The sequence below is a fragment of the Podarcis vaucheri genome (assembly GCF_965113315.1).
Source record: "Podarcis vaucheri genome assembly, chromosome: 6".
Taxonomy (NCBI): domain Eukaryota; kingdom Metazoa; phylum Chordata; class Lepidosauria; order Squamata; family Lacertidae; genus Podarcis; species Podarcis vaucheri.
The window spans coordinates 74082832-74109430 of NC_138764.1; the positions used below are offsets into that span (position 1 = coordinate 74082832).

Consider the following 26599-nt stretch of genomic DNA (forward strand, 5'->3'; position numbering starts at 1 on the left):
TATGTAAGAAAACAGACTGCAATGCAATCAGTTCAGTCTGGTTTATTTGTTTTTTAAAGAAATAAATAGCTAAAGAATTGTGTTTGATTTCAAAGTCTGCACAAAAACTGCAAATTGTTTCACAACCACCCTGGGAGGTCAGTTAGCCTGAAAAAGTGTAGCATGCCCAAGGCCACTCAAGTGATATATTCATGGCTGAGGGGTGATTTGAACCCAGGACCTCCCAGGCCTGGTCCACCATGTAAACCATTAAACTACATTGGTTCTTGTACAAAAGATGCTGGATTGAAAGCATAATTGTTACCTATTTTGCATTCACATAAATATGTGTACTTGTGGCCTAGAGGTTTTCCTTTTATGCACAGTTCCTTTACAGCTCTGACCTTCCTTCACCAATCTGTTGTCTATGTAACTACCAAATCCATACACCACAAGCTTTTACAACTCAGCCTTTAGCAGACATGCAATATATAATTTGTATGTTGAAAATAGTCACTACAAAAACAGATGTTTCTGCTGCAAGAACCTCTAGAGATCCCTACCAAAACATGAAGACAGATTCCTACAGCAAAGCTTGCACATGTTCTTTACAAAGTCTTGACTATTATTGAGTGATAGCAATAATTATGCAAGCATAGATACTTGCAGTCCTCCTTCTCCTAATCTCAGGATGGTTAAAATATGTGAAGGAGGAGTGGCCAAGCCCCCTCTAACCAAACCACAGCCATGTTTATATTTACAGCTCCCTGCTCTAACAGTTTTGAACATCTGCTCCTCTTAGAATTTCTTTTCTCTTAAAGTAATTGGCACACGTTCCTCAGCAACTGAACACAACATAATAAATGTTCCAGGTTTTGGTCAATCGACCTATCAATGTCTCATTTTCAGATATTTATAACAACAAGGTATCTTAGATTCCTGCTATGGATGTATCATCTTTTGACAGCTCCATCAGCCAACAAGGTCCAAGCTTTACAGCCCAATCCAGAACCCATTACACTGGTGCAAATTCCACTGAAATCAAATAGCAAGAGCTTTATTTCAAGTACTATCAAGATCAATGTGCAAAACAATGAGCTCTCTGGGCAAGGCATGTGCTACCTCTAATGGTCTGTAGAGTCCCAAACACAATGCAGCAGCAAAACTATGAAACAATTTAACTTCTGAGAAAGCGAGCTTAGGATCCAGTTGGAGGAAAAAATACTAATAGTTGGATCAGCCCCATGTCATAGCAAAGAATGACATAAGGAGAAACCTAATAGTTAAAAGAGAAATTAAAGACAAAGAAAAGCAAACAGACTGACAGAAAATCTTCTAAGAGTTGGGAAGTCAGTGAGTTAAATGGTGTGGAAATCTCAGGTTACTAGAGAACGCATGAAGAACTTGCAAATAATGCCCCAACAGGCCATATCCAACAAGGTCAATATAGTATGGAATTTGATACCCAATAGAATTGACATGAGCAATGAATGGGAGGTCTTAAGGAGATAATGCATGGGTAGGCAAACTAAGGCCCAATTGCCTTCTAAATCTGGCCCATGGACGGTCCAGGAATCAGCGTGTTTTTACATGAGTAGACTATGCCCTTTTATTTAAAATGCATCTCTGGGTTATTTGTGGGGCACAAGAATTCATTCATCCCCCCCCAAAAAAAATATAGTCCAGCCCCCCACAAGGTCTGAGGGACAGTGGACCAGCTCCCTGCTGAAAAGGTTTGCTGACCCCTGAGAAAATGGAATGGATGTAATTTATGCACTGCTAGCCTCAGATTAACATTATTGCCTCTGATTTCATTACACAGGGTACAACTGTCCTAAAAGTGTGTATGTATGTATTTACTATCCTAACTTTCCTTCCAAAGTAATGACTTTAACAGTTTTACTGTCCAAACCAAAGACAAAGCAACTCCTCTCCCTGCCAGTATCTCTACCCAGCAGGTAACTGTTGGTCACAATCTCCTTCATGTCTGTGCACTTTCACAGGGGTACTCTTTCCATACAACACACACACTGAAGCAGATAGCAAACAACACTTAGGAACACAGCATGACTGAAATTGTGGGTTCTTCATTGCCATTGACCAGTTTTTCATTTGCTTTTGACTTTTTGAATTACTGGAATCCCTATAATTCACCAGTGGGTCTGAAATTAACAAAGAGAAAGTGTATACTCAGGATCTCTTAACTGTTAAAACATTTGCTAACCGATGTTAAGTGATCCTGGGCACAAACACCTGCTTAGAAAAATAAGAAGTGCCTTGCAGAATCAGACTGCAGTACAGTTACTGTTGCATTCTTTGAAAGAATCCCAGCCACATGCAGACCCCTAGGTGGCTGTGAGTCCTGGAAGACCTGCTCCCTGCCTTGCAAGCCTTTTTTCACAGGAACTGGGAGGGTGGAGCCCTGACTGGCTCCAGCTGCAAAAGTCAAGACTGATGAATAGACTCTTGGGCTGGAGTATTGTTTTGGGAGGGTTGTTGCTGTTACTGATATTATTTTTAAATCTTTATTTTAGATCTTATTATGATTTACGTGGAAATTGTTTGACTTGGTTTTCTACATTGTGATGTTGTATTTATTGTTTATGACTACTTTTGGTTGTTTGTAATTTTTTAATTGTTGCAAGCCACCTTGAGCATGGTTTTAACTTTGGAAACACAGTATACAAATACTGATTGGTTGGTTGGTTCCCTGCTACAGTTTCCAGAAACTGGTATTCAGAAGCATACATAGTGGCAGAGCATAGTGTCCATCATGACTGATAGTGTGTTAATGATTTTGCTGCAAGGTGGAAAGCATTCTTAACAGTATCCCTGGTGACCAAGCTTCCTATGAAGTATAGAGATTTCTTCCATTTCCAGACTTTATGTTGCTAACACATTTGAAAACTCACTGGGATTGCTCGAATGGCATGTGCTCTTGTGGTGTCATTAACATGCTGAAAGACTAGGGAAAGAATGAGACCCACAAGTCAAAATCCATAGTTCTATTCATGCTGATATTTCAGTGTGTAATCTCTATGATGTAATTCTTCACTTTCAAAGGGAAATGTGGTCCATTGATAGCAAAATGAGTTATATACATTGGTTATATACAAAATGAGTCACTGGCTAATTGATGCCAAGGATACACCTGCAACAGCTATTTTTAACCCAATATGTACCCGGATATACCACAAACAGATGATGCAATCTGCACTTCATTCTGAGTTCTCTCTGATTAGAGTCCTATGTCTAGATTTCTTTGAACTGACATTAAAACCTCATTGAAGAGGCATTTAACTTCCTGGATATCTTTTGTGTTAGTCCAGGCAAACATCCCAGGGTGTCCCTCATTATAATTTCCTCTGCCATTATGAGGGAATTACACTCCCTTTTTTATGCTGACATAGCACATATCATGTATGCAGTGATCTGCACCAAGAGACATGCTATTTCTTCCTTTATTTTATGGGGAAAGGAGGGGATTGCCTAACTTTTCATGTTCCAAGCTACCAGCCATTCCCAAAGAGAAACTATGTGGTAGGACACATACCTAGTACCCAAGTGCACAATCAGTACTGAGCACAGCTTGCGAGCTGCTCAGAGTACTAGGAGGAGGAGGAAGTGCTAAAATGCAGGAAGAATAATACCGAAACATGGATGGGCAAGGAAATGAAGCACTGAGAAATATGAAAAGGAGTGAAGGTGCAAAATAAACTGCGAGCAATACCAATCTACATCTACCGATTGCAACAGAGAAATAGAGAAAGAGCCTGGAACCTGTGGCTGTTGTCTGACTCCAGTTCCCATCAGCACCAGCAAGCAAGACTTATGGGTGTGACCAGGATTTATTTTAGGGGAGCAGGCTTTATATTGGGGGGACAGAACCAAGTTAACTGCAATGCAATTAGTCAATTAGTTAAGTATTTTTATTTATTTACTTGATGGGGGGGAGCTGTCCCCTGCACCCCCCTAGCTACGCCCATGGCAAGACTAATGGTCAGACATGATGGGAACTATAATTCCCCAATCCTGCTCTGTAATTATCTCTTATCTTCTTCCACCCCATCCATCCGTGGAAAACCAGGTTGTTATTTTTCTTACAAAGGGAATCTCTAGCTGCTGGCATGAGATGTGTTACACTGAATCAGACCTCATTAACCAAATAGAAATTGAGGCCATCTTGCAAAAAATGTAGATAAGGTTAACCCCACGCTTCTTTGATTTCCAAAAAAACCTTTGGTGGAGTCCCCTCAGAAAAGTTTCCCAAAAACCTTAACAGTCACAGGATAAAGTGGAATGTCTTTTTCTGGATCACTCAACTGGATAAATAAAGGAATGAGAATGAATTTATGGGCTGTTATCTCAGTGAAAAGAGGTGTACAATGAGGTGTCTCCAAGGATCTGCATGGGAACTTGCTCTTGCTAACTATTCATTAACAACCTGGAAGAAGGTGTGAACGGATCTTCATATAATGACAAATAATTAAAAGTAGTTTAATCATAAGCACACTGTGAAGAGTTTCAGCAGGTTCCCCTAGCACTACAGGGATGCACAACAAAATGGCAAATAAATTTCAGTGATGGTAGATGCTGAGTTACACATACATTAAGGAAAAGTAACACCCAACAAGGTTGTGCACAGGATCAAATTAGCTATTGCTATTCATTTAAGCGATCCTTAAACTGCTACAGAGAGCTTTCTGAAAATGGCAGCACTGATGTGCTAAGTCACCAAAAAGACAAACAGAATGTGATGAATTTTTTTTTAAAAGATTTTTTTAAAAAATATGGTACTGCACTTTTTAAGCAGTCCTGGCTATATTACATAGAGAAAGCTAGAAAAGACAAACAGGAGCAACAAAGGTTACCAGGAATAGGATTCCTTTTATGCAAAGTAAAGCAATAAAAAAATAAAAAAATAAAGCTTCAACCTAAAAAATGGGATCCCAAATAAGGGATAAATAATATATGCAAAATCACAAGAGGACAGACAGAGGTAAGTAAGAGATTTTCTGCTCTTTCAACAAGACACAGCAGAAACAAGAGTAAATATTTTTCTCACGGTTCACATTGGACTCTCTGCCAGCAGTATAATTTAATCCAAGAACTAGGTAATTTGATGGAAGACAGATATAGGAAGTTCAAATTCAGGGTGTCCCTAGCATTATGCTTCCAAGATTACAAGCAAAAGGAATTCACTACTCTGTTGTAACCCCATGCAATTATAAATTAACTGAAGCATTCAAATCTGGCAGGGGCAGGCATTGGGTTAAACATACATCTCATCTGATAGAGTATAGCTCTTTATATATTCTTAGGACTTTCCTGTATCCTTCCCCTCTCTTCATCCAGCTCAAGAATGGAAGGTAAATCAACATGTGCTCGGGATGCTCCAGGTGGTGTTGTTGGTGGTGGTGGTGGTGGGTGGGTGTTGTTGTTGTTTTTTTTGGGGGGGTAAACAGAATGAAGAATCTGAAGATCAAGGTAAGCTCCAAATTATTCATTTTACAAAATGGGAACTAAGTGCACATGTTTCTATATGATACAATGGTGAGGCAATAGAAGGAGGTGCAAGCAAGGGGCAGAAAGCAGGTTTCATCATTCAATTGTCTTTTTTCCTAGTCTATACTAGTTCTTACACACTGTTCAGCTTTTACAAGCTACGTCTTCCTTGGAATAGAGGGGAGAGGAATAAAGACAGCAGGTCAATTATCAGCCAAGACTAAAGTGTGTTCTCTTTTCTGGAGGGAGCTTTGGGGAAATGGAAGCCCAAGTGTTTCCACTAGAAACACAAACCAGCTGCTGAGCAACCTGCTTCTTCCATCCCCCACTGGACAAGCAAAACCAAGCCTCTAATTCCTATATCACATTTTGTTGAGATTTTTAATAAACATATCTTCATTTGCAAGCTAAAAAACCTGACCTGGTCTTTGCTACAGCCAAGAGCGGGATGGGGGATACACTACACAGAAGTTTCACTCTATGGATTTACAGACTTGTAATTCCCAAATGGCAGCCCTCCCTGTCATTCCCTTCCATGAATTTGCCAATGCTACCCATTCTAATGCCCAGTTATATTTGCTACACTAGCCTTGCATGGTACTCTCCCCAGTTCTGCCAATGCCCAGTAACTCTGATACAAATCTTTACATTCTATGCTGGCTCTGCATTCCGTTTCCACCCTCGCTCCAGCATTATCTGGTAAATCATAGTTTTCCCTGCACAAAGATAGCACACTGTCATTTTTCAAAATGGCACAAATATTATTTTGCCATGAATATTGTCACACCACCTTCAAATGTGATGGGATACACACCCAAGCATAAACTGTTTTCCTACAGAGATATTGTCTCCATTTAGGAAAAACAGGAAGCTGCCTTCTTACAGAAAGGGCAGTCATCCATCTAGCTCAGTATTGTCAATATTCAGTGGCAGCAATTCTCTGGGGTTTCCAGGTGGAGTTTTTCCCCCAGCTCCTTTTGGAGATGCAAAGGGTTGAACCCGAGACCTTTCACATACAAAGCATGTGCTCTTTCGCTAAGGTACTGCCCTTTTTTCGCTATCATGTGTAACAGTGCCCTAATTACACATATTCCATTTGCCATCCTCAATCAGCAGCAGGCCCATGTTCTGTTGAGTCCTGCCCACATTCTAGACCCATGTTCTACCTGTCATAAAGTCCTTCAGCCCCAACCCCATAGCTCCTTATTCCAGCACTTAGTTCCCTATCTCCCATCTCCCATTCCACAGCATCTAATTACCAGTCTCCTCCTCCATAACCACTCCCCTGCCTGTGCTCCTGCAACCTCAAATTACAGCTCTGGTCTGCCATCCCACATAGATAGTGCTGTTGGCACCTGAATCTATGCCCTGTGCTTAGTTCAGCCAGTAGCATCAGTTGCAGTCAATGCAAAGGGTGTGGTAGTTTTGCAAGATATAGGCAGCATTTGAAGGCAATTCAAACAATCCTAAGTTTCTAAAAGCGCCAACCTAGTGCCCATCATTCCCGACTTTCTGTTCCTAAACGCAGAAGCTTCTGTTTGAATTATCTTCCTGCTGTTCAGTTACAGAAGCATTTACAAGGCAAGAGAGGAACAGGGAATTTTGTATTCCGTAGTGATTGATCATTACGAGCTGAGCTGTTGCATGGAAACCAAATTGTTGGTGCTTAGGAGGTGCTGCTATGTATTCCCTTACGCTTAAGCCTATGACATCTGCAAAGCAGCCATTCCTGGGCGGGTGTCTCGAATAGAGAGATTCCAGGTGGAGTAGAGCAAGAGCAGCACTGAAGCGCTAGCAACTGCTGCTCCTATGCAGATCTCCCTAGTAACCAAACAGGATCTACTCCTCTCTGTCTGTTCTGGAGGCACCGACACATCCTTCCTTCCTCACTGCCGTGTACCCCACTGTCATGTTGCAGGTTTTCATTTCAGCTGCAGCTGGCACGGGAGCTGTGTTAGCGACCACTCCCCTCTTTCACCAACAGCAACCAGAAGGCAATGACGGCTCATTCTGTGCCCTGTGTGCACACCCCCTTATGGGAAATGCAGACACAGTCTGCAATCCAGCTGTCTTGCAGCATCTCACAGTCCTTGCTGCCTCAGCTCCATGGATGACAGCCCATGCTGCAGTCACAATTTCTGCTTCTCTCTCTCACGCACACATACCTCCTTCACAGGTTTGCCATAAGGATGCTTGCATGGCATAGCTGCATATGCAGCAATAGACCTTTTTGACTGTTCCTCCCTAATATAGTAAAGGGGGTGCCATCCATTTTAACACCAATTACGGCATCCTCATGCAATCCCCATTTCCACTCATTGCTGCTGAACCCCCAGGTCTGGGTTTGTTCTATTCCCTTGCTAACTAAATCTTCTCTGCTTCATAAGCTAAAATGAAATAATAATAATAATAATAATAATAATAATAATAATAATAATAATATTAATAATAATATTAATAATGTTTCTCTTTCCCTTGCTTTCCCTTGACCTGGATGTCTTGAGCAAAATAAAAAGAAAAAAAGAACCAGAATGAAATTTATCTTCCCTCCTGCCCACTTCTGCTACCTGTTTCACCTTTGCACAGAAAACTGGGGGATTTTAACTAACATTTATTAGTATGCTGGCTCAATTAGGTTTGAGACGCCTCTTTTGGAGGGAGCCTGGAGGGTTTTTCTGTGTGGAGGGCAGGGATGATGTGAAAGACAGCCTATTTGCTATACTCAAGGGATAAACCAAAAATAAATGAATGAATTAAGAAGGCGAGAGGAAAGCCTCCCGGAGTGCTTACAGTTATAAAATAAGCAGGCTGAAGTGGTCTACTTTGGAGCCGAACTTGCTTACTCCTCACACTTAAAAATCCTCTTGTACCCTACAAGGCAAGGCAGTCAGACGCAACACCGCATCCCTCTGCAAAGAGAGCGGGAAAGCCTGCGGAGGGTCACCCTCCAATCCATGAAGGCACCCCAAAACCAAGAGCGCCGGCTGACACCTGTCCTCTGGGGAGGGGACGCTCACTCCTCCTCCCACTCAAGTCTCCCCAATAACCTTCACCGAGCAAGGCAGCTTTCCATCCATCCATCCATCCATCCATGGGAAGGGAAGGAGGGAGGGACGGCAGAGACGGACTCACCGAGCATCTGGCTGAAGAGCAGCTGCTCCAGATCGCCCAGCACGGTGACCACCAGCTCGGGATCCACCTTCAGGAAAGCCTTCTCCTCCGCCGGCGCCCCTTTCCCGGCAGGCTGGGGGGCCGCTTGCTGCTGCTGCTTCTGTTGCTGCGCCGCCTTGCCTTTGCTGGAGAGGATCTCGTCGTCCGACTTGAGGTCGTCGCTGCCGCTGCCGGCCTCGGGCGCCTTGCTGAGGGGCTTGACCTCGGCGTAGGGCCCTCGCGGGATGCGGCTGGGCTTGCCCAGGTTGGAGGGCAGCGGCGCCAGCGGCGGCGGAGGCTTGTGGCCGGCGGCCGGAGGCGCCAGCTTGGCCTGGAAGAGCGAGTGCTCGGAGCGCGAGAGGTTCTTGGACATGAGCGGCGGCGGCGCCTCCTTGCCGCCTTTAAGGCTCCGGCCGCCGAAGCCCTTGGCCGCCTTGGCCATGTCGTCGCTCCACTTGGGCTCGTACAGCTGCATCTTCTTCTCGCTGTCCGTCAGGAAGGACAGGTTGGTGAGCGACTTCTGCTTGCGCAGGTTGGAGGCCAGCGGCCCTCGGCCCTCCACGCTGCCGGCCTTGAAGACCTTCAGCTCGGCCGGCGCCTTGGGCGCCGCCACGCCGCCGGGGCCCTTGGCGCTGCCGCGCTTCTGCATCATGGCCTTGTTGCTGCCGTCGCCCAACGACGCCGACGCCGACGCCTGCTTCTTGTAGCCCCTCAGCGCCTCCTCGGGCCCTTCGTCGCCGCTCAGCTCCGCGTCGCGCTGCAGCCTCCGGACGTCGTTGCTGTTGCCGCCGCCGCCGCTGCCAAGCATCTTCTTCCCGCCCGCCGCGAGGAAACCATTTAAAAGCCCAGCCTCTGAAGCAACGGAGGGAGAAGAAAGAATGAAAGAAGGAGGAGAGGAGGAAAACGGGAAGGTCGGAGGAGGGGAGGGAGGGGAGAGAGAGAGAGAGAAAAGGGGTGGGGGGAGAAGGGAGGAGGAGGAGGAGGTGGGATAAAACAGGGGAAAAAAGAGAGACACACGCTATCAAAGCAGCCGGTGCCACCTTCCCCGCCCCGGCGCGCGCGCTCACAGAAGCGCAGAGCGCCCGGCCCCTCCTATCTCCTCCAGCGCCGCTGGGGAAACTGAGGGGGGAAGCGAAGCGAGAGGCGAGGCGAACAAAAAACGGGCCCTCCCTGCCCGCCTGCGAGATGCTGCCGGCTCGGCAGAGAAAGGGAGTGGAGTGGGGGCGCGAGACGCGCGCGAGGCTATTTCTGGCTCGGGAGGAGGCGTGTGTAATTGTGCGTGAGGGTGTGTGTGCGCGTGTGGACATCGGCGAATAAGTACGCGTGCGCGCGCACTCGCGGAGCCTTGCCTGCCTCTGCGCTTGAGAGGCGCCGAGGGAGAGCAGGGCGCTTTCGACAGCGGAAGGCAGGCATAGGCGGGGAAGGGGGAGACGTCGTGGCAAGGCACTCCAGCAGCCAGCCCCCACGGGGGGGGGGGGCAAATCATCTGACGGACCCCCTGGGTACAGGAGCCAACTCCTTGGGGCTGAGATCCCTTTGCCCCGCCCTATAAAATATTGTGGGGACCGCCCCCCAAAAGTCGATAGGCATTGCCATTCAGATTGTGTGCGTGCATCGCGTCGTGTGATTATGTGGGGTGGGGCTTATCGTCCCAATATTTTATTCAAGTTGGCACCCCTGACCCTGGGGCCATTTTTGGCCCACCAGAGATCCATGCATGGAAATCTCCTGTCCTGTCCTCCTTCCCCAGAGCCCCAGAAGCAGAGCTAGGGCCAGCTCTGCCATTAGGCGAAGTGAAGCAGTTGCCTCAGGCTGAGGATGCTGAGAGAGTGAGTGGGAGTTGGGCCAGCCCCCCTCCGGCTCCCCTTGAGACTCCTAATCTAGCTCATCTTAGTCCTCAGGTCCTGCGATGGAAGCTGCCTATGTTGCCAGAATTGAGGAACAAAATTAGTTGCCAGTTCAGTTGTATGGGGAATGGGGGCAACAGCTTGTCCATCAAAATGTATTTGGCATAAAAGGGTACTGAAAAGGTTCCCATTTTCAAGACTGCAGCCGCTTCTGTTCTGGAACCCGTTCTCCCAAAAACTCACCACCTGGGAGTGACTAGTGCTGAAGACAAAGCAATCTACACATGCTTAAGTGCACTGCTTGGTCATGCAAGAACAAACCTTGGCATTGAAAGTAGGAAAGCCCTGTTGAGCCTTGACTTAGGTTTTCTTTGGGGTGCCCATCAGGCTTTGCATGCAAATCAGTTCTTTCCTTCCCTTGCAATTACACAGGAATCACTTCCTATTACAAAATGCACCATATACTGGACAAGACCCAAGACATGGTGTGAATGTGTTGGATATACCACAGCCAATTAGTTTCCCAGCATGCATACACATAGCAATATACACACATATTCATCACTTGACACGATGACACCACAAAAGAGAATCTTGCCATTTCTTATTCTGAAGGAGCTTCCATGTATGAATTCAGCAGAGCATGAAACAGCCTTCCTTGTCCCATGTCACCATGGAAAAGGTTCAACAGCTACTCAGAAAGGGTCAGTGGCAAGCCCAGAAAAAGAATTCAGGAATCTGAGCTCCCACTGCTTAGCACTGACAGAAGAACAGCCCTTGCCTGTGCAGAAAGATTATCAGCTTTCACATATAGAACAGATAGTGGTATCAGGCTGCTGTCTCTGTGCAGTGATCCAAACCAAACCCATTTCCACAAGAGGCTGATATTAAAAATAATTCCTGCTACCACATCTATGTGTGGCACTAGCCAAGGCAGCACATAATAAGCCTGCCGCTTTCAGTTCCATGCTCCAATATGAAACACAAACTATAACACACACACAAGAAAAAAGAGGGTGCAACACTGCAAAGACATGAAAACATGGAAGTGTGCTAGCTACACTGAACTTGCAGTATGCAGGGATCTCTTGTGCTGAAACTAGCTTATTTATTATACAATTTGTATCCCACTCTTCCACTGCCTTGTGGTACTTCAGAGGCTGTTTAACTACAACTTCCATAATCCCTGAATGCTGGTCAGGACTTAATGAGACTGGCCTGAAGGAAGCTCCAGGCACCTAACCTTAATTTTAAAACAATTCGTAAAACAGGTCCGAAAAAGTGCAAACCAAGCAGCACATATTTAAAATACAATAAAGATGGAGCAGGAACCTGCCAAAACAAAACAAAAACTTTAGCTAGCAACAAAAGACCAACTAAGTAGAATCTCTCATAGCAGAGAGTTATATGCCCTGGTGCAACAACAGAAAAGGCTCTCTCTTACATTCTCATCAGCCATACTAGAGGCTGGGAAGAAAGCATTATTTAGGCACCCTGCTCCCAAACTGTCTAGGCTGTTAAAGATAATGGACACTTTGAGCTATGCTCAGAAATGAACCTGTAGTCAGTGAACGTGCTCCAAATATCCAGCAATAATCAAGAGGGGTTTTTAGGTCTCGTGGACATCCCCCAGCCTCCTCCAACTTACAGTGAGAACTAGTATAGTCTAGTGCCAAAGAGAATTAACCATGAGCCATGAAATCCCCAGTTCAAATATTGCCTATGTCATTGGTTCTAGGTAAGGTATTTTCTTTCCAATGGGATAATAATGCTGTTGACCTCCCTTTTGTTGTTAAGGATTACTGAGATAATGTGTGTGACTGCTATAGCAGTATTAGTAGTGCTATAGTATTACTAGCAACTGATGTTAGGTGTTTCAGCATTATTTAGTATTTAGTATTATGAGCCCTCAGACCACAGGGCTCTTTGCTTTCTTCACTGCTTGTACTAACACTCTGCTCCAAAGATACTTAAGACAACAAAGAACATGGTAGCACCCATAAATGTATTATGGCATAAATGCTTGTGGACTAACATCTACTTTGTCAGATTCAACTTGTCAGTTGAACCTGACGATTGCAGTGGAATGTCTTTACAAATCAAAATTCAAAGGATTGCAGCTTCATTGTAAATTATAGTACTACTGAGCTGAGAACACAAAGATCCCTGAGTAGCAGGATTAAGACCATACATTTGTGGGCCAGTCTCTAAGAATAGTTCTGTGTGTCCAACCATAAGTAGCCCAGCCTGGTGGAAAAAGAAGTTCTAGTGCAAAGAGCAATCTATTCTGAGAAAATGACCAGTATGTTTTAATGAATATTTTCAATTTTTATTTTAAGCCACTAAGAGGTGTTGGGTGGTTGTTGTTTTTATTAAATGATATAGAAATCTGTTAAATAAATACTTTCAGGGATCCTAAAGTGAAGAAATAGTGTGTATCTTGTGGCCTAAAGCCAGGTAAGACTCAGCCAGTCTACTCATGGTAGGTGCCACAGACATCCATAAAGCAAACTGCTCTGAGAGGAAGTAGCCACTCAGTCCTGAGTCACTACAGCATTGCTGGTCAGCCGAAACCAGTCCTCAAATTCCCAACCAATTAAGATAAAATAGGGCAGGCCCTGTTATCTCAGCAGGGAATAGACAGTGACTTGGAGATGTTAATGTCTCATCCATGTTATTCAGACTATGTGGGCTGGTGCTGGGGTTTGACTTGAGCTATAGCTATTCAGAAAGAGAACTTTGCCTTCAGGACATGTGCAATATGAGGAGGAGAGATGGCTTATCATAGGATGAGCAGGAACCTAAAGAATCTGAAGATACTGTTCTGTGGAGCTGCAGCATGAAACTCCTTTCCCACGTAAGATCAGATGACCATGTATATAACTTAGTTGTGAAGCACATGATTAACATTTCTCTTTGTTTCTCTGTCCCATGCTTTACAAGTGCATCTACATTCCTGATATGTTAAAGCAAAAAAGAAACCCCACAAAACCTCTATTTTTTGCCAACTCTGAAGAAAATGCTCCAGCAGGTATAATTTTGTATTGTGAATCATAGTACTATAATGACTACAGGAAATAAACAACTTTTTTTTGTAGGGAAAAGGTAGTGTATTCTGAAAGTAATAATAATAAAACGACCATCTGTAACTATGTACAGGCCTGGATGGACACCCAGCAAATATTAAATGTCTCAAAAATAAGGAGCTGATGCCAGCATCAGTCCTGTAGGTCCTTTTGTGCCCATGCCAACCCAGGTACTAAACCTTCCCTATTTGTTGATACCCCTATCATCTGCCATGTTCTGTGTGGTCATTTGTGGCTCCCTAAACTGTTGTCCCCAGCACAGTGTCCACACCGCTAAATAATGGAAACTTTTAATCAGCTGACATCAATGTGTCTAAGGTGGTCCGTGGGGGTGGAGAGGTAAAGATCTAGCCAAAAAAATTCCCCACGCTTGCCTTATAAACCATTGTCACAAGTTCCCACCACCTACTTATTCTACTGACTAATGCAAGATAGAAACAGAGTCCCACCTACAAAAGTTCCAGAAGTAGTGCAGGATATCTGTGTACAGCATCTCCTGCATGTTTCCTCACCCAACACTAAAAGCAGCAATCGGGTGGGAGTGGATCAGAGCCACAGTAACAGCAGAGGAGCTAAGGTTTGTCCTCTGCTCAATTTTCTTGATTTAAATTGCATAGGCAGGGAGGGGGGAGGAACTGGTGCAGTAAGAAATAGTTAAGCACCCTGCCCTTGGGGTAGCTGATATAAGCTTAAGACAACAAACAAACAAAGCAGATCTCTCAGATCAAAACTAGTTGGTTCGAAAATAGACCAATCTTTGTCCTTTTGCTGCCAAAAATACAGCTGTTTTTCTCAAATTAGTTTCTTTGTGCTTAGGACCACAGACTAATGGCCCAGTCCTATGCGCTGATACTGAGGGAGATGCGATCATGAATAAGGAAGATTCTATCCCCGCACGCTGGTACAAATCCCAGTTCCAACACTGAGGCATCCATACCTCCCAGAAACTGGAGCAGGATTGGGAGGCCTGGCTGAATTAAAGCCAAATGCCTGTGGCTTTTGTCTAAGGGTACAGACAGAAGCTCATCTCCATAGTAATGATTCCACATCATCCCTGCAGCTCCCTTCTTAGACAGCTGGACTCAGCTGCTGCTTCTGTGTGCCTCTGTCGCCTTTGTCTACAGCTATCATGTTAAGGCTGCAAGCTTATGCCCGCTTTCCTGAAAGTGAGTCCTATGGAGATTTACTTTATTCACTGAGCAATCTTTAAGGTGGTGGTGGTCGATTCTGTGGAGGAGAAACCACCACTCCCTAATCCCTGCAGCTCAAGCCAGCCAGGACTGAAATTGGGGGAAGATTTTCCAGTGACCCCCCACAATCTTTCAAATTTACCCCTCCAACTGACATTAATGGCATGCTTTTTGCCGTTTCCGGGGCCATGCTAAGGAAGTGAGGGGGCCCTGGGTTTAGCACATCCAAGCTTTCCCCTGGCACATCCCTAGACTTCTCTGTCTCGAGTCTTGCTGGTCTCAGAGCACCACAACTGGTAAAGCAATGGTTGTATGAATTTTCACCACTGCACCATGATGGCCTTGACCTGCAGATCATATACAGTGTTCAACATCCCCTCACTTGTCCTCCTAGGGAAATGCTCATGCCCAGAGTGCCCCCATGAGCACCCTCTGATTAGCTGCAAACTTTGGGTGCGATTCACCTAACCAGTTTCATCACTGGAAGGACAAAAATTGCAAAATGGGGCTTTCCACCCTCTTGTCCCCCCACTGTGTTCCCTAAATTGTCCTGGTACAGTTCAGGAGAACCCTCAGAACAGGGGGCTGTGGAAAGAGGGGTTATTCCACCTGGCAAACTGAAATGCCTGTACGATTGCAAGAGTGCAGCTTTGAAATCTACTCATTGCACCTGTTGTCCACTGAGCAGAGGTACTGGATCACTCAGTGGTTTGTTGTGCTACCTTCTGCTTGCATTTGAAAAGCTGAGAAATTGTCACCTCCCTCAGATGAAATGATTGCTTGCCTGGGTGGAGAATGTGGGGTGAAACGGCTGTTTCAGCAGCTTGGCACTTCATTTGAGAGCCCTTCAGAGGCAAGAAATGCAGAGAGCAGATCAGGTGGTTTCCCACTCAGCAAGTGAAGTGTGAAATGCCACATCTATGCTGCAGATTGGAAGTTACTCAGTTTCCTTTTGGAAACAAAACTAGCCACTCCGGTGCAGAATAAAGTCCCAAGGCCAAATACTACCTGCGTTCAGAAGAATAAAGCTTGAGATGCTAACAGGACTATTCATTTCTAAATTCCCAAAAGCAGAGTGGCCACACTTGCACATCATCCCCAAAAGGACAATGCAGATTCGCATATAATTTGCATGTGCTAATTTATATGTGTAGGTGTAAATTTAGAAATAACTACTGTAATTTAAATAAAAATGCAGTGCAATCAAACAGTTCAGCTAGCACAAAGACTGTGCAATGGAATTTCCTCACCCTCTCCCTGCATGCCCCCTGTGCACGCTGTAATTTTGCTCTGAAGGGTTGGGGAAACACCCAGAGCAGATGGGGGGTGGTGGCAGGAATGCAGGGAGAGGCAGGTAAAACCTCTTGCCCTAGTAGAACTGTTTCATTTTTTTCATTGGATACTACTCAATACATCTCACCATGGTTGGGAAAACTGAGCAGGTAACCTGTATGCTATCCTATCCATAGAAGGCTCAACAACCTGTCTGTGGATCTTTTCTCTTTTCAGAAGCCCACAGCAGAGAGCTTTGGCTCCAGTTACCCCTACTCCCGAGTTCTACAATAGCATTACATGCCAGCAAACGCCAGGAGTATTAAATGCCAGCAAATCCATATTATGCACTCATATAATACATGACGCAAAGCAAACATTTCATAAATTAATTTCTATGCTTAATAATTACTGCCATATATCTCTTTTTGCAAAAGCTGCAGTTTTCTTGGCAGGCATTGAGATCTGAGAAAGCAAAGAGAGAGGAGAGCCATAATTCATCAGTTAGCAGGAAGAGAGTGATGTTCAGGGCAGAACTACACATTCGAAGAACTTCCAGAAGGGTAGCTGTGTTAGTCTGTTACAGCAAAGACTCTTGCAGAAGATAAACACATTTATAATGGCATATAAGCTTTCATTGACCCTTCTCCCCACCACACACACAACACTACATGTTATAGAAATTCAAATAGCAGCACTGTGTGAGGTTTCTCTTGTTGCCTTCATAACATGTCATATGCCTTACATTGTTTTGGGATGTAATTACACTATTTCCTTGCCTCCACCAGCAGCATCCTGTGAAATGAATCAGGAGGCAGTGAAACACATAGCTCAATGACCCCTCAGTATGAGGAGTGTAGAGGGGAATGTGATGCTAGTTTGCTGGTTTTGATAGCAGACCTGTGTCTGAGTCCCTTGCTTCACTGACCTTCTGAAACAAGATGTAACTTTGCCATCTCTGCATGCAGACCACATTTTACATTTGTGCCCAGGAGCAGGTAGAAGGCAGAATGCTCTGGTTAGGGGATAAAATTAAAATATGTAGCTCATTGCCATTTCTGAAAGAAGACCTACACCGGTATTCCCTGATCTGAAAATAAAAACAAAAGATTTTGCAATGTTCCTAGTTACGTAAATAGCTCCTGTGATGTTCTTTCTCATAACAGGGGAAATTAAAAATATTTCAAAACATAACATCTCAGGCATCCTGGCTGATGAGAGAATGCTGCTTACGTGTAGCAGTGCCTGAGTAGTAGCAGAGGAGGAAGGGGACATGCCTTGATCAACTAGCAGACAGGTACCAGGAGCAAAGGTAACTCAGTAACCAGAATGACCATTTCACCTTTTGGTTTTAAACAAGCCATTGGCAACTGGGCAACTGGAATTTTGCACTTCTGGTGTCTACACAATGTGAATCAATGACTCTGTCTTGGAAAAAATAGTTTCTTAAAAACTATTGATTTATTTGGCTTAAGTTTACCATATGCTACTAGAGGAACTGGGAACTGAACTCAGAGAGAGTCCTACTTTACTTTCATGAAACCTTATCCAAGGTTCTTTGATCAGCAGTGATGGGCAATGTCCTGAGAGCCTGCTCACTGCTGCAGTGTACCCCTCTTCAGTGTAGAGGGACAGGTTGCCTTCTAGTCACCCTGAGTTCACTGAGAGTGATGAGCTCAGCCAGGACTGCATGAATGGGCTCTTCATCCTAACATAGAACATGCTGCTCAACCTCTGCAATGCACAGGGGTCCCTTAGCAGGCAAGATTATATGGGGAAAGTTTCCTGTTCCTAGAACTTTTAAAACTTTTTAAAAAGGACCTAAGGACCTCCAGATGATGTTGGACTCCAGTTCCCATGAGCCCCAGCCTGCATGGCCCATGGTCAGGGATTATTTGAGTTGTGGAACAGAGGAAGCTGCATTATAGTGATCCAGCCCATTGGTCCACCTAGTTCAATGTTGACTGCATTGACTGGCAGCAGCTCTCCAGGGTTTCTTGCATGGTGTCTCTCCCAACCCTCCCTGGAGATGTCATGAATTGAGCCTGAGACCTTCTGCTTGCAGTGCAGATGCTCTACCACTGAGCTATGGCCCTTCCTTAAAATCCAACAAGATCTGGCCACAATCTCCCTATCTGGTCTAAGTAGCAGACCTTGAAGTTTTGTCATTTTGATCCAGCAATTCCTGCTTTCAAAATAATGTGCTCTTCAGTTGTAAAAATGACCACCTCCAATGAGAGGATCAAAGATAATGCATCTGATTTCTAGAAAGGGTTTTTCTTAGCCCTGGAGCCCTTTCATAGACTGTGGAGTGACTGGGTTTCAGGCACAAGAAACTCAGCTCCCTGTTTCAGGGAACACTAGGCTGCGATCCTAGCATATTTGTTTGGGAGTTGTTTCAGAGTAAGATCCATTGAACACAGTGGGATGCTTCCAAGAAAACATGTTGTTCACCTGTCCAACACAATCAGAATTGAAGTCTGGCCATAACAATGTCTGGTTTAAAGCCAAGCAGTGATAAAACAGGCACACCACCCACCCAGAAGATAATAGCCTGAACTGTCCTTCTCCACCCCATCCCCAGTCATGCCCTAGGGACTGGAGCCTGCCTGAATGCTGTTCCATCATCCACAGAATTCCAACAAAATAAAGTAAAAGGAAGTGGGCTCTGATTATAGTCTCTCTTTTTTGGCTAATTATCCTTCCTGTGGGAGGGGGCAATTAGCTCTATCTGGTGACCTCACAGGATCCCATGGCAACAGACAGGATATATCGCATTAGAGGACATTATCATGTTGGGGCAGGGTGGGAGAGAGACAAAAAATGCTTCAGGCCGAGAACTGAAGACTCAACTTTTCTGTGGCTTTTAGATCACACCACTGGGGATCACAGGAACTAGGATTTGGAAAGCAGGAAGGAACTAATCAGGCCGCCTATTGCTTAAAGCTTCAGCTAGCAATTGATAAAACAGCAAACACCCCAGTGACCAAAATGTAGAGATCCAAAAGGGGAAAAGTTTTAGCAGTCCTGAGACTGAGTTTCTGCCTCTGTGTCAGTCCAAAGAATCTCTTAAGTTATCTACCACTAGTGAAAGTAGGTATTTAATTATATTTAATTTAAAGCTAATTGAATATTTTAATATTTACTGTTGTTTTTCAGTTTTAATTAACCAGATGTTCTTACAACAAAGATTAGTAAATAGTTGTCAATCTGATTGAGCACCTCAGGTTTTGCACGTGTTTGGCATGCATTTTAATTGCCAATAGCACCAGTTAAGAAATCTAAATTAAGCAATAAATACATGTGGCACTTTAAATTGACTGGAAGGGAAATCAATTTCCATTGCAAACAATCAAGATTTAAATGTAGTAAATGAAGAAGAAGAGGTCTAAAATTAATCTCCAATTCTGATTCCATGATTCTAATTTCTGTTCAAGAGATAGAGACCCATTTTGCACATAACACTGACCATAGTTTAGCACTGTGGGGGGAAAGCCTAGGTGAACCTTGGGCTCACCTCCTGCCCCCTTCCTCCTTGCTGGTGTGGCTGTGAAGCTTCCACTTTTAAACTCACTTCCCATTATGTTATAAAACCACTTCTGGCTAGTTTAAAAAAAATATGTTAACAAGCAGTATTGCAGAAGCACTGCAATGTTTAACAATACTGTGATTATTTTGTGAAAGGTAATAGAAGGAGGAGGAGGAGGAGGAGGAGGAGGCAAGAGCAGTGCTCCCTGCAACTTGCAGCAAAATGGCTCTCTTGCATCAGTTCCTTGAGGGAACACAATTGGTGGATTCACTTGCAAGTTTGAGAAGGCACTGGTTGATGTCACCTTGCCCTGACCTCATGTGCCTGTCTGCATGGTTGCTGAAGAGCAAGGCTATGCAAAGTGGGGGAGGGTGCCAAGATCTTGCAACTGAATGAATAAGTTGTGTCTAACTTAAAGTTTCACTGGCCGGGAAGACGTGGATGCACACACAGTTCTCAACTGCAAGAATGTGACTGTGGTGTGACGAACCAGCACCCGACCAGATAAGGAGATGGATTGCTTAATGCTAAAAAGCACTTGTATACTTGATTCTCTTTGTGCCTTAAGAAGTTTCCTCCCTTGAAGAAATTAGAGTATTGATTCAGGGTCACAAACAAACAAACCCCCCACCATCATTTAGAGGGGTCCCCTTCTGATGTTTGGGTTTTAGAGAATCCCTTAAAATCACCTAAGTTTTTCTCATAATTGGTGCCATGGACAGGGAATGACCCAGCTGAGCCAATATGCTTCTGATAATCAGGCGTACTCATGCTGTGTTCACACTCCCATTTAGTGTGCACTCACTACATTCCCAGTGCTGCGTTTTTAATCCATGTTCCCATGACATTATCCAAAATGCATGTGCATCCTGTACTTCATTATAAAATGCTACTGTCTGAAGTGTTGTTTCTCAAGCCAGCTTCATACCAGCTGGAGTCCTTAAACTGTTCCTAATTCATCTCTAGCCTAAGTGGGAACACATCCCTAGTCACTGTCCTCTGGTGTGTACAACAGAAATGAATCTGACACTAATGAAGCTCTGCTGATGTGAACAGCTAGTGGTGAAAGAGCTGTGAAACACATCAGGGGGAAACAGCTTCACTGTGTACTAACACAGTAATGTGAACAGATCCAATCCAGGGTGACTTTTAATACAAAAAAACAAGTGAACCAGCCAATATTGGCAAGAGTGCCTCACTCAGCACAGATCTCACTCAACTAACTCTTACTAAGAAAGGATATGTGGATAATACAAACACAGGCACACTTAAAACTGTTGTATGATTTTGTGTGTGTATGTGTATGTGTTCCTATCTGTTTTCATAACAAATAATGTCTAAGTAATATAGTAATCAAATTAGCAGAGACTTCCTGGCCAGCCTTTAACCATATCTACTTGGGAGTTAGGTCACAGTGAGTTCAATGGGACTTGCTCCCAAATAAGCATATACAAAATTGTTGCCTTGTATGTTTTTAGGCCACTGTTTCCAAATCCTCAAAGCAAAACACACAACTTCCAGAGGGGCAGCAGGGTTAGTCTGCTGGAGCAAACTTGTTGCCATTCATTCAAACACTGAAAAACTCTATTTATGAACTTAAAAACTGCCCTGGGACCATTAGGGTTGAAGGGTGGCTTTAAAAATGTAATAAATATTTTTTAGCATGGGTATATAAGAAGATATATAGTACATTACATTGTCCTATCTTAAATGTGGAATAAAGGTAAAGGTAAAGGACCGCTGACAGTTAAAAGTCCAGTCGTGAATGACTCTGGGGTTGCGTTGCTCATCTTGCTTTACTGGCCGAGGGAGCTGACGCTTACCTTCCCGCCGGAGTGGTACCTATTTATCTACTTGCACTTTGATGTGCGCCGTGGGGATTTGAACTGCCGACCTTCCAATCAGCAAGCCCTAGGCTCAGTGGTTTAGACCACAGTTCCACCCTTGTCCTCAAAAAATGTGGAATAAGCCAAAGCAATTACTGAAGCATTTCAAGCCAGCTTTGTTATTCAAAGCCTAGACAGCTAACCAGCTCTCCATCACAGCATAGCATAATTGGAATCCAGAAGACATGCGAGACTAAGGAAGAAGAACAAAAGTAGCCAGGGGCACATCCTTTTTATGGATAAAGGACTCCAGGACTAAGGGGTAGTGTTATGACAAACCCACATGGTTAATCAGGGCATTCCAGTTACTATTTCACATTGTGCAGGGACCGGGGGGGGGGGGGATTAAGGCATCAGTAATGGCCCACTAGGGGGGAAATGCCAAAATCTGTATTATGCCAACCAAAATGTCACAAAATATTGTGCAGGCTTTCAAGTTCTCTGAAAGTCTTCATCAGGTCAGATGGTAAATGAAGCAAGGAAACTAGGTGGGAGGTTGCAGGGGTGAAATGTAGCTAATGCCAATGGCATGAGTCTGCATTTGGTCATAGTCTTAGGGGGCTTGCCCATACGTGGACATGTATCTTGCTGCTAAGGATCTGTCAGTTTTGGTTCTCTGTTTCTCATTTTTCCAAACTTAAATTCAGTTCTCCACATTTTTCAACAATTTGTCATTTAAAAAAAAGTTTCATGATAATTAATCAGAAATTATAAGAATTTCTTCTTATAACCTCTTTTCTATATGCTGGTTTGTTTTTTTTTACTAGAATATACATTTTTGCAAGCCACATCCCCCAATATACTGCATACTTGTCTATTTATTTATTCTTTGAAGTGAAATCCACGGCTTTAAATACATACTGAATCAAATTTCTCCTCCATCCCTACTTACTACAAATACATTCCTTTTACCTTCCAAGTTGATAAGAGTGATCCACTTTCCCAGCTATATGACTGGACATTCCAGTACGCTGGATCCATCTTTTAAAAAGATTTGTGAGACTTTAGAAGCCCTGAAGGATTTGGAATGTCCAGAGCTCCCATTTTTTTATTCAGGAACAGGATATAAAAACCTACAGCTTGGCTACTTGAACCAAGGAGATCTAATAATCTTTAACGACATTATAAATTTCACTTCCTTGAGAAAAAAAAATCCGCATCTCAAGTAGCATCCAGAATCTAGCCTTCTGCCAGATAAGGCAGGAGAAAGACAATAGTTTTTAAAAGAGAGCAAAGTGGGTTGAGAGAGGCTTCTATTGTGTGCACAGTGCTTTTGTTCCACTGTGGTCAAACATGTTTTGCAGGATTTTTTGAAAGACACCCAAACCTAGAGATGTCTAGGTTTTGCCAGGAGGTAAAAGAGGGACGTGGATGGCGCTGTGGGTTAAACCACAACACCTAGGACTTGCCGATCAGAAGGTTGGCGGTTCAAATCCCCGTGACAGGGTGAGCTCCCGTTGCTCGGTCCCTGCTCCTGCCAACCTAGCAGTTCGAAAGCACGTCAAAGTGCAAGTAGATAAATAGGTACCACTCTGGCGGGAAGGTTAACAGCATTTCTGTGTGCTGCTCTGATTCGGCAGAAGCGGCTTAGTCATGCTGGCCACATAACCCGTACGCCGGCTCCCTCGGCCAATAAAGCAAGATGAGCGCCGCAACCCCAAAGTCGGTCACGACTGGACCTAATGGTCAGGGGTCCCTTTACTTTTAAAAGAGAGATGATTGTGCACTCTCCAAACAGTATTCAGCCCCCTTTTCAAACTGTCTTCGGGACCATTACCTATCTCTAGCTTATGAAGCAACAGAGAAATCCATACAGAGAAACCATAATGCCATTTCTCACTTCCCTTATGAGTGCTGCAAATCAATAAGGGAATCCCAGAGTTTGTACAGTGCATCACTTTCTGCACTGTATGCTGGAATGACTCATAATTCACAAGTCTAAACTAGCCATTTTCTCCCTAGTTATCAGTAGGAATTTTAACAGAGTGCAACACTCTAGTTTGCTTCAATAAAGGCTTCTTGTTCCACCTCTACCCCAATATACACTGTGGAGTCCGTGGTATAGATGTACTCCCCCAAATCATACTATCCTCAAGAGGTTTGGGTCTTACTTATGTTCACTTGCTTACCTGCAGAAATTCATCAATCAGCAGTATATCTCAAATCCTAACAAGCAGGGGAACAGAAGGGAGCAATTTACAGGAAATCTTGGAAAGCTGAAAATGATCCATAAACTAACCTCTCCCCTTTCTCTCTCACTGTTTTTATATTCTTTGCACATCCCTAGAGCATCCCACCATTCTCTTCTTCAGAGCCAGCTCCTTTGCTACCTTGGCAACAGCCACCCCAGTATCATTCAATTTAAAAAAAGAAGACGAACTGAGAGGTCTGATGAATTTACAAAATCAATTTGCAATGGGAAATTTATCCCCTCCCTCCACATCATTCCTATAAGGAATAATGTAACTTAATTTCCCCTCTTCCCTCCTCTCTCTGCAAAACCTCCCAGTGTATCAGTGGCTGCAGTAAGCTGCATACAGCCTACAAAATACAACTGATCTGCAAGAAATGTCTGTGAATGGTTCATTGAAAAATGACTTTGTAAACCATGGATTCAACCATTGGCCTGATGGGGGCTGCGGGTAAAACACTTCTGTAGACAGCATACACCACGCAGCAGCTTCTATTAAGTGCAGAGGCTTTATTTCCTAATTATCTTTGCCAAATAACTCCCCTGTGGATATAACATTACTAGATGTCAGAGTGCATCTACCATGGAGCTCAACTGCTGCATTTTGATTTTATTTTTAATGCATCCTCCTGTCTCATTTCTAAGTGTCCTTTGGAATACATTCTCCCTGCATGTCAGAATTAGGAAAACGTAGAGTTTTTTAAAAAAAAAGACTGTGGAAAGAAGGGTTGCACACAATGCACAGTCGCTGAGCAAGGATAATGGAGCAATTAAACAATTAGAGAAATGGAACAATGCTGCTGTATTCCTCTTGCCATGTGTAACGGAGGGTTCATTTCAGCTCCAGCCTCCTGATGGGATGCAAACTGGGCAAAGGGCTTGGCCTTCTCTCAAGAGAGCAGCAGAATCAATTTGTCCCATATACTGTCCATTCTCTTCTCCTCGGCTTGGGCAATGATTCATGAGAAACATCCTCATAAAGGTGGGAATTATATGCCCAGAAAATTCTGTTTACAGGAATAACGGTGTTTGTTCTGGCCAAAAGGAGTTGGAAGGAAGCTGACAATCAGCTGCGGGAAAACAGTTGCCACTCCATATGGAATTCCCATTCTGTATGTGCCACCACATAATGTGTAACAGGGCTTTAAAACCAGAAAGGCCAATTCTACATGGATAAGTCAACTCAGAACAGCACAGAGCAGGACTAGTTTCTAGGTGTGGTTTCTTTTTATTTCTGTGCAAAAGATGAATCTATCCCCATAGAGGGGAAGCGCTTGCCATGCAGTATGGGAGTATACCATGACCCCTTTGCCCTGCAATATATAATTAATTATATGAGACTATTCAGATCAGTACACAGAATTACCTTGGACATGTGGGTTCTTGTTTTGTTTTCTCTGCCCACATTCTAATGTGGGTAACAGTGCCCTCATTCTGATTTTAAACAGCAAATTAGGTGGGGTGGGGTGACCTTTCCTCCTGCAGGCTGTTCTTCAAATTCCCCTCACAGCTGATTTCTCCTGCCGTGTTTTTAACTTCCATATACTTGGACTCAGCACAGAAGTGCCAGAGCTACCACTACCTCTAGCCTTGCCCACGAAAGCTTATGACACTTTAAACCTGATTGTTTTTAAGGTGCCATAGAATCCTTGTGTCATTTAGACTGCCATGGAATTCTAAACATGGATATGTGAGTTATTTTATTTGGGGAAATGCAAAAAGGCTATTGTTTTGTTTTTGGCCTTGGGAGAGGTGGCAATCCTATTTATCTGGTATTTCCTTTGTTCCTCACCATGGTGTGGTCTTGTGATGAAAGCGAAGCTCTTTGGAGAAGAGCTGGCAGCATATCTGAAAACTCGCTGCTTCAAGTGCCTTTGTTGAACACAGTTGCAATAATGTCAGTTTGGGTCACATCCCTGTCGCAAAGGGCTGGGAGGGAATTTCATGTCATATGATGCGTACAGGAGAGAAAGCTCTATCCACTTGGAAACTAGACAGTATCGCTGCTGCTGGAGAGCCATAGGGCTATTTGCCCACTGGACCAGGAGGCAACTGTGACAATCCTCACCAATTCAATTCTCCCTTACCCAACCGTAGATGTGCAGGGGAGTGCAGATCCTGCACCCCCTCTCTCCCATCCCCCACCATGCAGCTGCAGCTCCGATGAGTGGGAACCGGTTCCCATGCCAGATCTGCACTCACTCATCCTTCTAGCCTGGTCATGCCAGATAATGTTTCACCCACAGGGCCAAGCACACAGGCTATTTCCTAGCCAAGCACTAGAGTTTCCAGCCACAGTAAATTAAACAGCAGGAACTTGCGGAAGAGCCGCAGTAGAAATGTGGCAGTGACCCCCTGCTTTCTATTCTCCCAGGCAGGTCAAGGTCCAGGACAGCTGGTCCCGGCTGGCCCTGGACTCACAGGGATCGGATGTCTTAATGAGAGTGGGAAAGCAGAGACAAGCCCCACACAGCTCTGGTGAGCTCCTGGGTGAGATTACATTGCAGCTGGGAAGCATGTGGGTTCCTCCCTCTCCACCATGGTCTCTCGTTCCCTTAGAGCAAAGACAGTGCCTAAACCGCCCTTGAGGAGGAAACATTATCCCCACCCCAAAAAAAAATGCAGAGTCCATGCCTAGCAGCATCACCTTAACATTAATGAAGCCTGTGGCTGTGTACACATTGCCGTTTACTCGGACCCTGCAGCTGGTGCTCTGAAGCTGAGTATTCATGATGTCAGCCACAATCCATACGTTTTCTGTAGTTTCTTGAAAAACAAATTTGTTTGATGCACTTTCCCTCAAACCAGCTTCCATCCGATTTGAAAACATAAGCCACGGTTAAGCTGAGGTGCGTGCATCTGAGACAGCCGTTGCACATGCACAGATGACACTTTTTAGGACTATGAGTTGGGGGGGAGGTGGCAGGTACAGAGAAACAAATCAGGTAATGCACATCGGGTGAA

At 44.3% G+C, this 26599-nt stretch overlaps 1 protein-coding gene across 8 annotated transcripts in view; it reads right to left on the minus strand.

Moving 5' to 3' along the window:
* Positions 1-26599, minus strand: part of NAV1 (neuron navigator 1) — a 279830-nt gene that overhangs the window by 171928 nt on the left and 81303 nt on the right. For 7 of the 8 annotated variants that reach the window (XM_082227392.1, XM_082227391.1, XM_082227390.1 and 4 more), the window contains exon 4: positions 8617-9486. The exons of the other annotated variant lie outside the window; for it this stretch is intronic. In XM_082227392.1, the coding sequence (XP_082083518.1) occupies positions 8617-9486 (870 nt within the window). The remainder of the gene's footprint in view (positions 1-8616; positions 9487-26599) is intronic. 8 annotated transcript variants of the gene reach the window in all.